The 13,634-nt window shown below is 40.0% G+C and overlaps 1 protein-coding gene across 1 annotated transcript; it reads right to left on the bottom strand.

Moving 5' to 3' along the window:
* Window positions 1–4,175: 4,175 nt before the first annotated feature.
* On the bottom strand, window positions 4,176–8,762 carry crebzf (CREB/ATF bZIP transcription factor). Its single transcript, XM_049581769.1, has 4 exons — window positions 8,566–8,762; window positions 5,996–6,824; window positions 5,735–5,809; window positions 4,176–5,338 (listed from the first exon to the last, which is right to left on the bottom strand). The coding sequence occupies exons 2-3, from the start codon at window positions 6,763–6,765 to the stop codon at window positions 5,800–5,802; spliced, it is 780 nt and encodes a 259-aa protein (XP_049437726.1). The 5' UTR covers window positions 6,766–6,824; window positions 8,566–8,762; the 3' UTR covers window positions 4,176–5,338; window positions 5,735–5,799.
* Window positions 8,763–13,634: the final 4,872 nt, after the last annotated feature.

Raw genomic sequence — 13,634 nt, 5'->3', positions numbered from 1 at the left:
ATTACGTTTATAAGTGTACCTTTGATATTTTACAGAACGCTGTGCACAAAGGAACAATAATACAATCACTGAAATTGGCAAATAACTTAAACAATGTTATACGAAAAGGTTACCTCTGCCTTTAACCTTCAAGTGCGCACATTATCTATTATTACCAGTTTATGTGAGGCTTATGGTCAAGACCGAAATCTTTACTGACATTGGGGGCACTAAGGCAAGGTGCTTGGGGAGCGCAACACTTGAATGCAACACAGGCTATTTCAAGTGGTAAATATTAATTTAAGTTAGCTAGCTGGTAATGGATGATATCACACAATATGTGTCCTCTCCTGATGTTACCTGGAGCTCGGTCTACTGAGGCATTTCCAACAGCAGTGAGCGGAACTTTAGTGTTGCTGAAGAACCAGCGGACAAGTGAAGATGGCGCTGCAGCCATCAATGGTTGATGCCATCACCTTCCTCCATGATAACTCCAACCAAACCACGATCGCTGGATTGTGCAAACAGCTCAGTTAACAGGAGCGGTTACAGTTCTAGAAGAGCGCATGGAGATGGAGACTTACCATACGCCAACTGTAAGACTGGACTTTTTATAAATTATAACTACTGAAAATATTGCGTAATGTGCATGCGCGTTTGTGTTCAATCTACCTGTCTACGTCTGTAGGAAACTCTTTGACGCTCATTCACAAGGTACCACGTGTCTCGATAAAAAAAGGCAAGCTGTAACCACAGTAACAACAGCGTGACAGAGGCACATAGAAAAATGTCACAGCAGCAGAATAGAAACTGTAACGCTGACAGAATGCAGCTAATTGTTTACTTGACTGTATCTGACAAAATATCTGTAATAAAATGTGTTTAATCTTAGCATCATCTATCAAGTGACTCTTAAATACCATATACACATTTATCAGATGTGCCTTTAGTTTTTGGCACCAAAAACTGTGAATGAGGGTTATGTTTTTATGTCCACATATATTATGTAACTACAATCTGTCAACGGTTTGCTACTCAAGTAATACGTCCTCAGTGTTTGTGTGCAAGGTGGTCCCAAAACTTTAAGCACTTGGAAATAATGAGTCAAGTCAAATATCCTCAACCTCATCAACTGTGCAGTACTGCTTTAAAATTAGAAATGGGTCATGGTAAGCCAACTCCTACAGCTTGAAATGAACACTCAAACTCTTATTTTCGCGTGCCAAAGACACTGCTAAAATTCAATCAGTCCATTGTCTTCATGTCTTTTTCAACACTGCTACAACTGGTGAGTGCTGTCATCTGTTGAGGTCTGGCAACCAGCACAACTTTTCAGAACAATGCAGATAACTAGCAGTGAATGTGTAGTTGCAAAATAATCTACATAATAGTCCTAGTCAACAAACATTCAGAGGCTGTCATCTAAGAACCAGTTTGCAAAATTTATATTTAGTCCCTTACATAACTTGTGAACTTGATTCCCATTTGACTTAACCAACCTCATGCTGTACCAATGACCTTGACCGTGTGCACATCATCTGCTAACCTGACTGCTGGAGGTCGGCACTCATGTGTGACGTCCTAGAACAAGAGGTCAGTTTATGTTCAGGACTAATGCTAGGATTTATGCAGGATAAATGCTGTGAGACAGCATTTGTGAGATGAAAACACAAATCTTAGTTGGTTTCCATGCTGGCTGACATCAACACGATAGCTACTCGTTTCACTGCCGATAAACTTTACAGTCTCAAGCATAAACATTCGGTAGCTGATGACATGTCATCATCGTTTTTAAGTTCTCAAGTGGGTTCGAGTGACTCAATGGAATGTTGTCTAATTGCTGAAATTTTGTAAGGATTACATGGTTGTTTGAGCAAGTTTTAACCCCTTTACTTAAACAGAGTCTGGCTGTCAGTTTGCCCAAGCATACTGCTTTGAAAAAGTCATGGGCGTTGTGGTGTTCAAGGGAATCTCAGAGAAACAAGTCAGCCACCTAACTGCGCTATTACTGCAACACTTACCATGTTCAGCATTTGTAAGCAGTTTAGACTTGTAAGTGGTTTAGAATATGGAGTTTATGTTATAAACGCATTTGTCACAAACACAACACCTCCTGAGGGCACCCATGTGTGAGGGCTGCTGTATAGACAGATAATGAATGACAACATAGCAAGTTTTCATATGAATTAAATGCATTAAAGAAATTATAGTTCTTGACAAATGCTGTTCATTAATAAACTTAAAATTGTCATGCTTGCAACTACGTTACACCACAATGTGATCCCATAAACTAATATAATATTTAGATGCTGCTTATGAATGCTAAATAGGGAGACTCAAAGTAAGGTGTTGCCAGATTTACTTTAATTTGCTTTAAATATTCATTATCTTGACATTTTTACAAACTTTCAAAGATTAAATGAATATATGTCGGTAAAATGACCATTTTTGTTTAACACAGCTTTAACAGCCACTTTAAGCTTCATGGTGCAGTCACTAATGCACTTTTTATCCAAATTCAGTGAAAATCTCACGTTGTGGAGCTCTGACTGCAGACAAAGAAAAGAATACCTGGTGTCCACACACAGCCCTCGCTCTGTAAATGCAAAAAAAAAAAAAAGAACAAAAAAAAAAACAACCTAAGTGGCTTGGACCGAGCCGCACAACACTATTGTAGTGCTTGTGCGCATGACAGGGCAAAGGCCATGGTTGTATAAAGAGAAAGACAGTGGGCGTGAGAGGGACACTAACCAGCGCAGGGGGTGTATTTGTTTGGGTGATGAATTCAAATAACCTTTCCCTGGAATTGCTTACTCTACCATCAATGGTTGATCAGTCCCTTCAGGTTTTCACAATGTTGTGGTCGCAACAATTAACTCAAATTCAGCCAAACCTCAGTGCAAACTGGTCTATTTAGTAGGGGTTAAATCTCATTTCACTGTAGAGTTTTGTGCAGTGTACTGTTTCACTCAGCCCCCCTCTGTTTATGACACTACTGCTGCAGGACTGGAGTTCTGTGTCTAGAGCCACAGATACACAGTGAAAAGGCTTACTGTTAGCGTCATACATCTAATATTTCTCAACAGTTAGTTGCAGGTTTAACAACGGTTGAGTCGTTTTGCTGTCATTGAGATTAACAGCTTGGGGTTTGATGTTAACCACTATTGCTGGGCCTCTGCTCAAAAAGCAAAACATGCAACAAAGTGGTAATGAGATCATATTGTGCTGTTAGCTCATGCTAACCTGGAGAGAAGGAAAGTCTCTCACAGGATGGTCCTTTAACGCTGTGTCAAATGCTTTTCCAGCTGAACCTCACAGATCAGCCTTTGCTGTTGAGCCTGCCATCACAAATGGATTTTACTTCTAAGGTGAGAAGACTGATACGACTTTCATAACTATATGATAAATATGAAGCTACAGTCAGTTTTTAGCTTAGCATAAAGATTAGACACAGCTAGCCTGGCTTTGCCACTGAGCAGCAGCAGCGACCCACCATCCATCACAGCACACAGTGTGGATGTAGACAGGCGGCTCGGTGGGGACGGGGCACCTGCTGCAGCGTGCGGTCATTTTGACTTGACCAGCAGACTTATACACGCTGATAGGCTGTTCAAACAGGTGATGTGCACTATGTTCTAAAACCAGCTAAAGGTGATCTGACCAACTGAGTTGCGGGTGGCATCATCAGCCAGCTAGAGTCGAGCAAATATCAGCCAGTTCATGTTGCTTCAGCTTTTCTCCGCAACTTTGTAAAACGCTTTTGTCTCGTCACAAATCTTTGGTCTCAACTGGGCTTAAAAGTTGAGGGACTATTATTATATTTTGTCTGAGAGTAGTAACTTCTGACATCACGGTTGCCTGACACATCATGGTGACAAGAATAAGTCACTGCACCCTACATACTGTTGTTTACACCTGTGTGTCTGAATGGATTAAACAAATACAATAAATGTGTTAGTGAACTCTACAGGGAGTTGGTAGACTGATTCTCTTTTCCAGTCGCCATGCTTAACTCCACTAACTTGTAGGGCTGTACCAAATGTGTTTTTATTTCAACATTCAAACTTCTATTGAGGTTTTCGAACGGAGCTTCGAACGTTTGTCATTTTACTCAGTCATCACCCTAACAAAAAAAAAAAGAGAAAAAACCCCAAACCTTCACTTTGGATAAAATCATGGTATTTTGTGTGGCAATATTGTATCCATACACAAGAGCTAAAAATCTTTATTTTGTTACATAAATAATGCTGCAGATACAATTTGTTGCACTGAAAAGAATGAAGTGAGAGACTTATCTTAATTTTTTTTTTAGCTTATTAGATAAAACAGATGTTGAAAAAGTTTCCTTTAGGAGATATTTACAGTAAAGTAATAAAAAAGTAATAAATCACAATATGTTATTGCAATACTCAGCATATTGCAAAACATTTGAAATCGCGATAATATTGTATTGTGACATTAGTATCTTGGTATCGTATTGTGGAGCCTCTGGTGATTCCCACCCCTACTGACCAGCTGTAGCTTCACATTTAACACACAGAGACGAGAGTCGTGTTGATTAAACCCAACGATAAGCAATAAAGCACATAAGCCTATTTCAAAAAATGCAGGCCTATCCTACTATGGACTCCCACCTGATAATAACTGTAATCATAAAATGAAAACCTAAGCTTTGAAAAAGGACTGTAAGCATCTAGAGTTTGAAGTGAATGAGCTAAAACAGAGGGCAGGATGATTGATCCCTGTGAGCCCCCTCATGCTGCACGCTCTGATTTCCATCAAATGAGGTCTTGTTCATTTGTTTAGACAACCTTTACCAGACTTGACCCAAATGTTCAGGGAAAGTAAGACCATTATCGGCAGAGAGCTTGCTGTTCAGAAAGAGAAAAAGAGATGCATTAATATCAACAGTACAGAACAAGACACAGAGTAGATATCTGTAACTCAAACATAATGAAAATATGATTTATTTGTCCAACATCAAGGTCATTTGCCCCAAACATTATGTATTCAAACTTATATACACATTTACATATAGTTAAACATAATGGCAACTTCATCACTTAAATCAGATAAGTCTGGGTGTATTTAGTAATCAATACATTCCATTATGTCATTAAATACAAGACATAATTATGAGACTGTTAAGCCTCTGATAGCGTCGCTCCGGGTAATGGAGCAGCTGTAGTCAAGCCCCCCAAAACTGCTGCATGAGCTACGGTGACAAGAGCGACAGGTGTGAAGTATTGGTAAAATATAACAACGTATACCGTTGGTTACCGATACTACCTTTAAAAAAATACCAGGCCACGTTGGCAGCAGCTTGTCCAGCCTCTTCACCTTCCACCAGCAGAATCCACTTTAGCATAAAGAAAAATAGGTGGCGCTAAATAAAAGCATTCTTTTGTACAATGGTGCTGGTTCACAAAGAGATCAATTCGTGTCAAAATTAAGTATGTACAGTCTTATCTTTTTTGGCATTTCCAATTTGTCAGCTGATTCAAGATCACTCTTTGTGGAGCTTCACCTTTATCTTAACATCTTAGCATTTAGGATAATTTTTTTTACTCTCAATTAGATGTACTATAATTGAATATTTTCCTTTAACAAACCGTAAACAAAAGAAATGATAAAAGTACTCAAAGTCCACTATCTGGGAACAGGAAGTGTATTAAACAGTAGTACTAGGGTCGCTGCTGAACATCTGTAGCCTGTGAAAAATGACAATGTAGTATTTTTCTTGTCTGATCCTTACCATGGAGTCAAGCAGGTAAAGGTGTTCAGAAAGCCACTCATCCCGGATGGTGGATCAACCATAACCTAGAAGAAACTGTCAACAAGGTTTAGCAGTAACGTGTACTTAATCCATCATTACACAAAAACACATGCACATTCAGCAGTTCTTAGGTAATCTTAACTACTTGAACAGTGTTCATCCACCCTCAAGAAGTTCAGTACAGAGCCATATCAAGTTCAGTCTCAATATCTGAAAACAGAGATAAGTACTTGACCCTACATTTTGAGTGATGTGCTTGCACTCTCTGCACACTTAGTGCAGAACTCCACTGAGACATGGTTCTTGTCCACGTGCAGACACACGCCACCAGATGTCTCTTTCTCCTCCACTTTCACACGCTTCCTGGGTAAGGCATAGTCGTGGTCATTTGGGTCGGGCCCCTGGAAAAGCGAGGAAGATAATTTCATCCCATTCACACCGCTCAGCCTGGACAAGAGCTGGGCTAACATGCTCTCATTGGCCAGCACAGCCCTCAAGTACCTGGTCTCATCTTCCAATTCCTCCACTCTCTTGATCAGCTGAGAATTTTCCTGTCTGAGCCCGTCATTTTCTGTTGACAGGACGCCAACTTTCCTCTCCAAGCTGTTGACGTATTCTTTCTTCTTGAGACGATTCAACCTGGCAGCGATGGCATTTTTGTTGATCAAGCGGCTTGACTGGTTTTGCCTGTCCTTAATCTTCAAGTCAGATGATGTTCTCTCTGGAGAAGAGGCCACTGAAGCTTCAACCTCGGAATCTTGTTCTTTGGCACTGTGCACACCGAAATCAGCCAACTCAATATCGAAGAGTGGGGAGCCAGTGTCTCTTTCAAGTGTCCACTTTAAATCTTCAATTTCAAATAGGTCGTCTAGCTCTATTCCAGCGGTGTCGATATCGTAAGCTGGGAACCCCTCAGATGGAATTGGGAGATCTTCCACAGTTTTCATTTCAACCTCAAGAGACTGTGCCTCTGTGTTGTTCAGAGCAAGTCCTCTTCTTCTGGTGATCATTGTGATTTGACAGTGGGGCCACAAGGAAGCTGTCCGGGGGATATCCTGTGATTCCTCACCTGAGAAGACAACAAAAATATAGTATTAAGAGCATAATCTTGCAGCAATTAACTGATTGGGGAAAGTTAAAATTCTCAAACAAATTTCTGTCAGTTTAGCCAGTAAATACTGTTTACTAAATATTTCAGTACTTTTCTCGAAATTATAACAGATTAAGCAAGAAGCTGTACATTTTACTATAGACTTTAAACTATGCACTTAATGAGCATGTGCAATTATGGTGCTACATCCTCACACTACCTCTACACACTTATGTTGCTATTTATTGATATCTATTGCAATGTTATTTTTAGTGTCTTAGTTTTTTTCCCTCTACTCCAGTATTTTACTGTTTCTTTTATCTTTGTTTTCCTCACCAGGACCTGAGTACAATTTGCGTTGCCTTCATGTACCAACATGTTACGGTAATGACAATTTCCTTAAAACAAACATACAGAGCAGTGTGGACAGAATTGTAACTGTGATGAATGAGTCGGAAAATAGCACCAGCCACATGCTGGTAAAATATGCAAGTGGCCGCTAAGTTGGCTTTACTCACCAGCCAAAAGAACAATGACAATCTATTAAGTGGCTGGATTTTACCTTACTATCCTGGTGATGAGTATATTATACTCGATAACAGATGAACTTATTGGTTATGATGTAATTGACATTTAAGCAATGAAGCCAGCTCTTTTTAATTGTGGGGTTAAATTTAGTAAAGTCTCAGGGCTGCTGTGAAACTGCGCCTATTTGGGGCAACAACAAAAAAAAGTTTGTCTAGACAAACAATAAAGGACGGCAGAGGAGATACCTGCACACCAATGTACCTGGGCTAGAAGGGTCCACATCAATGCAAAAGTGAATTTATTTAGAACAAAAAAAATGCTCAAAGTGAAAAAATGATAAAGTTAGTAAAAAACACTGACTGCTGTTGTTTTACTGACTCAGTCTTTTGCACTCTGAGCACCTTTTTGTATACAGATGTTCTAAAAAAAATAGACTATTTCTGCATCGATCCGTGCCTCGGACCTTTATATGGTTTTCTAGCCCAGTTACATTGGTGTGCAGCTATTTCCTCTGCCGTCCTTTATTGTTAAATTTAGTGAGCTATTAACGTCAGCTAGGCACTGTCAGTGTAAAATGTTGTATGAACTACACGTGCAATACCGTGCAGAAATCTAACCAGTTAGGTTGCTAAATAAATGTTTTAGACCTTGCCATTCCTGCTGTGTTCGCTTCATTTCCTGTCTCAGTAAAAGCCGGTGTGTCTACTAAACGTATTACCAACGTAACCGACCTGTTACCGAAGCCAGGCCTAATAGCCTCTACAAGCACAATACGATACCCAACAATAAATACAGACATGTCGTTACAATTCACTATATATATATTCCACCGTAACAATATTCAGTCTCTTAGTGTAATCGACAAAAATGGCAACTAATACTCATAACGTTACATTTGCTTACTCACGAGGCCTCAATTGTCCTAGCAGGGCACTTGCTTTAGCACCCAGCTACCGTTGGTTTAATGTGTCTAAGCTAACTGAAGTCAACATCTAACTTACTTAAGTGTCACTGCCAATATTATTTAACTGGTTAAAGATAGCAAAAGTTATTGAAATAACGTTAGCTTGTGTCCGCTCGATTTTTTTGGTAAAGCTAAAGCTAACTCAGCTAACATCGACTTAGGCCATGAAGCGCTAACCCATGAATGACGCAGCATCTTTTAACAACACTTCTTCAACCAACAACTTACCGTCCTGTTTGAAAAATAAATGCACAATAAACTACTGGAACAGAGTCATCCGACGACACAGTGCTGGTTACTGACTGCTGGCAGAATACTCAGCCTGAATATGAAAAGGTCCGTGGCGCGACTGCAGACAACACCAGCGACGCTAACCCAGCGTCGACCCGTGAAGACACTTCCTTCTTCTTCTTCTTCTTCTTCTTCTTCTTCTTCTTTGGTTTTGGCAGACTAGACGCATCTAAGGCGTATTGCTGCCCTCTACTGTTTCCATGCGATTTCTTCTTCTTCTTCTTCTTCTTCTTCTTCTTCTTCTTCTGTGGGGTTTATTGGCGGTTGGCAAACCAACTCATGGTGCATTACCGCCACCAACTGGACTGGAGTGTGAACAAGAGATAAGGCAGGAAACAAAACAAAACAAAACAAAGGAAAAAAAACAAAAAAAAAAACTAGATTCTGTTATCTAACTCAGTTTCTTTAATGAACTTAACAATGTCATATTGTATCTTGCCTACTGATTTCCCCAAAAGCCCTGTTAGTGTAAAGTCGTGGTGATTTGCCTTCCTTAATGACTGACTAAGATTTTTCCTCTGGGTGTCATATTTCTTGCAGTGAAGTAGTACATGTTCAACTGTTTCTGGCTGGTTACAGTGTGTGCAGGTTCCGGTAGGGTGTTTGCCTATTTTGTGCAATGTATGATTGAGACCTGAATGACCTATTCTCAGACGTGTTATAATGTTTTCTTCCCTACGTTTGAAGCCCACCTTCCTCCCATCACCCACATGCCTTTGTATTTGATACAGGTGCCTTCCAGTTTCGCTGTTGTCCCAATATTCCTGCCATGTAGTTTGTGTATATTTCTTAATGAATGATTTAACCTCAGCTTTGCTTAGTGGAACTTTCATGTCTACCTGTGCAATTCGGAGTGTTTGCTTGGCCAGAATATCTACCTGCTCATTTCCTTCCACACCCACATGAGCAGGGACCCAGATGTATTTTGTGAATATGCCCTTAACATGCATTCTGTACATTATTAGGTATATTTCATTGACTATGTCCATCCTGAATGCTGATCTGCCTGATCTAATGCTTGATAGTGCCGAAAAACTGTCTGATGCAATAACTGTTTTTTGTATTTCCCTCTCTTCTATCCACTGTAATGCCAATAGTATAGCCAGCAGTTCTGTGGTGTATACTGAAAGATGATCTGATACCCTTTTCTTAATATGTGTGCCACTCACCGGAATATATACTGCTGCTCCTGCACAGCCTGTGTCTGGATCTTTGGATCCATCTGTAAAAATAAACACTGAATCTGAGAAATACTGGTCAAAATAATTCTGGACTATATGCCATATAGGATGTTTCTGACTTTTCCTTCAATTCTTGCTGTATTTTGAGGTCTACATTTGGCAAAGGAAATAACCAAGGAGGAATGGAAGAGATTGGGACTGTGGGGCTGTACTGCAATTTACTCAGTCCTATGATTCGTGCTTTCACGTCACCAATCCAACCAAAACTCCTGAAATTAGTCTCATTGTGTTCCCAGCAGTCTGCTAAGATATTCTTGGCAGGATGTTCATCACCATGCCCCTGCAGATTGACCCAGTATGCCAACATTAGCTTAACTCTTCTAATTCGCAGAGGCAACTCTCCAATTTCCACCTGCATCGCTGACACTGGAGATGTTTTAAAAGCTCCGCTGCAGATTCTTAGGGCCTGAGCTTGCAGAACATCCAGCTTCTTCAGATTTGACTCTGCTGCCGACATATACGCTATACACCCATAATCAAATATTGATCTCATGAGTGCCCAGTATATATTTTGTAGAGATGATCTACTTGCTCCCCACTCCTGTCCTGCCAAACACCGAAGAACATTCACGACCCTCTTACTTTTACTCACAACTTTCCCTATGTGAGTGCTCCATGTAAGCTTCTCATCAAACCAGACCCCAAGAAATTTGATGACTTTAACCTGTTCCAGATGTTGTCCATACAGTTTTAGTGAGAGTGGAGTAATTTTATGCCGTCTTGAAAAGCAGATTACTTGTGTTTTTGCCACTGACAATCTAAACCCCCGCTTACTTGCCCACCCCTCCACCTCAAGTATTGCAGCTTGTATTTTCCCACTCACATGAGCTACATTTCGACCTCTTATGCGATTTCTTCTAGTGTTTAATCATATTCTGTTGTATATTCCAATGTAATGTAGATACTGAAGCAGCTTCTTCATCTTGTTCCAGTCTTCCATATTCAGCAGTGTGTTCATGTTAAAAACAGTCTCTCCAGCTGCTCCCAATTCTCTGAAAAGTTTCTTCCTTTGAGATGAGTATTTCTTGCATTGTAAAATAACATGTGTCACAGTCTCTGGTTCTCCACACTCACATTGTCCATCCGGGTGCTTCCCAGTCAGGGCCAGCCCACTTCTAAGACCACAATGACCAAGTCTTATTCTGGTGATAACTACAGCGTCTCTCCTGCTGCAACCAAAGCAATTATTACTTTTCCCTATGTTCTTTTGTATATTATAAAATACCCTGCCTTTGATTTCCTTATTCCATGAGTTCTGCCACATTTCCTTTGCTGATTGGTTTATTACAGATGAGTATTCTGGTGGTCCAAAATCCAGTTCCAATTTTACTTTTTACTGCTTTATTGCGTTTTTAGCCACAATGTCTGCTTCCTCATTTCCCTGTATGCCCACATGTGCTGGTAGCCAGATGAACCCCACCTCACACCCCATTTTGTTAATTCTATACAATATTAGGCACATTCCTGTTATTAAGTCAGGTCTGGACTTGGAACGTGCCTCTTTTGTAGTCTGTATAGTTGCTGCTGAATTACTGCATATGACTGTACAACTTGGTTTATTGTCCTCCACCCACTGAAGAGCCTTCAAAACTGCCATCATCTCTGCTGTGTATACTGACGTGTGATCAGATATCCTATAGCCCTTTCTTACTTCTAACTGGAGGATTACTATGCCAAATGCCACACTCCCACTTTCTGGTTCTTTTGACCCATCTGTAAATGTGACCTCCATTTTTGCTGCAAGTGCTTTTGAATTTTATTAATGATGTTTTCGTCCTTTTCTTCTTACTACTTAAAAATCTCATATCAATCTCAGGTTCTGTAAAAAGCCATGGTGGAACAGTTGACCAGCAGACTGGGGGAGATACTTTCTTCTCCAGAATGCCTATTTTTCCTGCATTATCTTTTAGCTTGACTCCAAAATGAACTTTAATTCTTCTTTTCCTCCCCCCAAATTCCCAATGTTGGTCTAGCAGTGTTTTAGCTGGAAAAGACTCATCTTCCCCTTTTGTTTTCATCAAATATTTGAGCCCAAGCTTAACCCTCCTTATTCCCAATGGCATTTTTCCCATTTTCACCAATAAAGCTGAAACTGGGGTACTTCGAAATGCTCCGCTACATATTCTTAAGGCTTTTGCTTGCACAATATCCAGTGCTTTCAGTGTTGTGTGTGCTGCTGACCCATATACTATACACCCATAGTCTATACAAGATCGAATCATTTCATCAGCATGGTTTCTCTGTCAGCCCCCCAATCAGTTCCTGCCAGACATCTTAAAACATTTATTACTTACTCACATTTAAGCACAATTTTCTCTACATGTGTTTTCCATGTCACTCTTTCATCCATCCACATTCCGAGATACTTAAAACTCTGAACCTTTTCTAGAGTATGACTACTGATCATCAAACCTTTATCTGGCATTTTCTTTTTATATCCAAACACCATGAACTTTGTTTTGTCTATAGACATTTTAAATCCCCATTTTTAGTCCAATCAACCACTTTATCCAGGCTTTCTTGCATTTTATTGAAGATATGACTGAGATTCCTTCCTCGCTTCCAAATAGCTCCGTCATCTGCAAATAATGACAAACCTAGATCCTTGCTCACTGTACTAAATATGCCATTGATTAAAATGTTAAAGAGCACAGGGCTGATCACACTTCCCTGGGGGGTGCCATTCTCCACTTCCACCTCTTCAGATAACACACTACCAGCTTTGACCTGTATTGTCCTGTTGCATAAAAAAATCCTTAATCCAATTAAAAAGTCTTCCTCTTACACCTACATCATGTAAAGTGATTAATAGTCCTTCTCTCCATAACATATCATATGCTTTTTCGATGTCAATGAACACTGCTACAACTGCTTCTTTGCTTGCTATTGCTCTCTTTATATCTAAATCCAAGTTCATGACTGAGTCCATTGTTGAACGACCCTTCCTAAACCCATTCTGGTATGGCACAAAGTATTCTCTTTTCTCCAACATATACACTAATCTGGATGTTATTATACGCTCCATGATTTTACATACTACTGATGTCAGAGCTATTGGTCGGTAAGAACTCGGATCACTCGGTTTTTTCCCTGGTTTTAAAATTGGGATTATTACTGCATGTTTCCACTCTTTGGGTAATTTGCTAGACCCCCACACACTATTAATAAGTGCTAGCAATTCCTCTAAAACAGAAACTCCTGCATGTTTAAACAGTTGATACTCTAGTCCATCTCTACCTGGGCTTGTATCCTTACCTTGATTTACAGCTCTTTTTAGCTCATCTAATGTAAAATAACTACTGATAGCATCTGAATTATCATTATTTCCCTGCAGTTTATCAGTTTGCCTTGTTATTGCTTCTTCCCTTATTCTTTTATTTTCCTCGCTTACATTGTCTGAGCTATGAACTTTTTGAAATTGCTTTACTAACATATGCGCTTTCTCTCTATTGTTTATAGCCTTCTCTCCATTATGACAAAGAACAGGTAGTCTGCCCTGCCTGCACACCCCAGACATTCTGCGACCTAAGTTCCAGATTTTCTTTGTAGAGGTCTCAGGCCCCAGCTTGCAGCAAAAATCTCTCCAGCTTTTTTTCTTAGCCTCTTTTATGACCCTTCTGGCTCTGGCTCTCAACTTCTTATATTCAATTGCATAGCTTTCTAATGGGTACTTTTTTAGTTTCTTGTATGCTTTATTCCTGGCATGAACAGCTTTGTTACACTCTTCATTCCACCAAGGGACCATAGAGCCTCTTCTAGGGACCT

This window comes from Epinephelus fuscoguttatus, linkage group LG7, assembly GCF_011397635.1.
Source record: "Epinephelus fuscoguttatus linkage group LG7, E.fuscoguttatus.final_Chr_v1".
Taxonomy (NCBI): domain Eukaryota; kingdom Metazoa; phylum Chordata; class Actinopteri; order Perciformes; family Serranidae; genus Epinephelus; species Epinephelus fuscoguttatus.
This window is presented reverse-complemented; position numbering and strand designations above follow the sequence as displayed.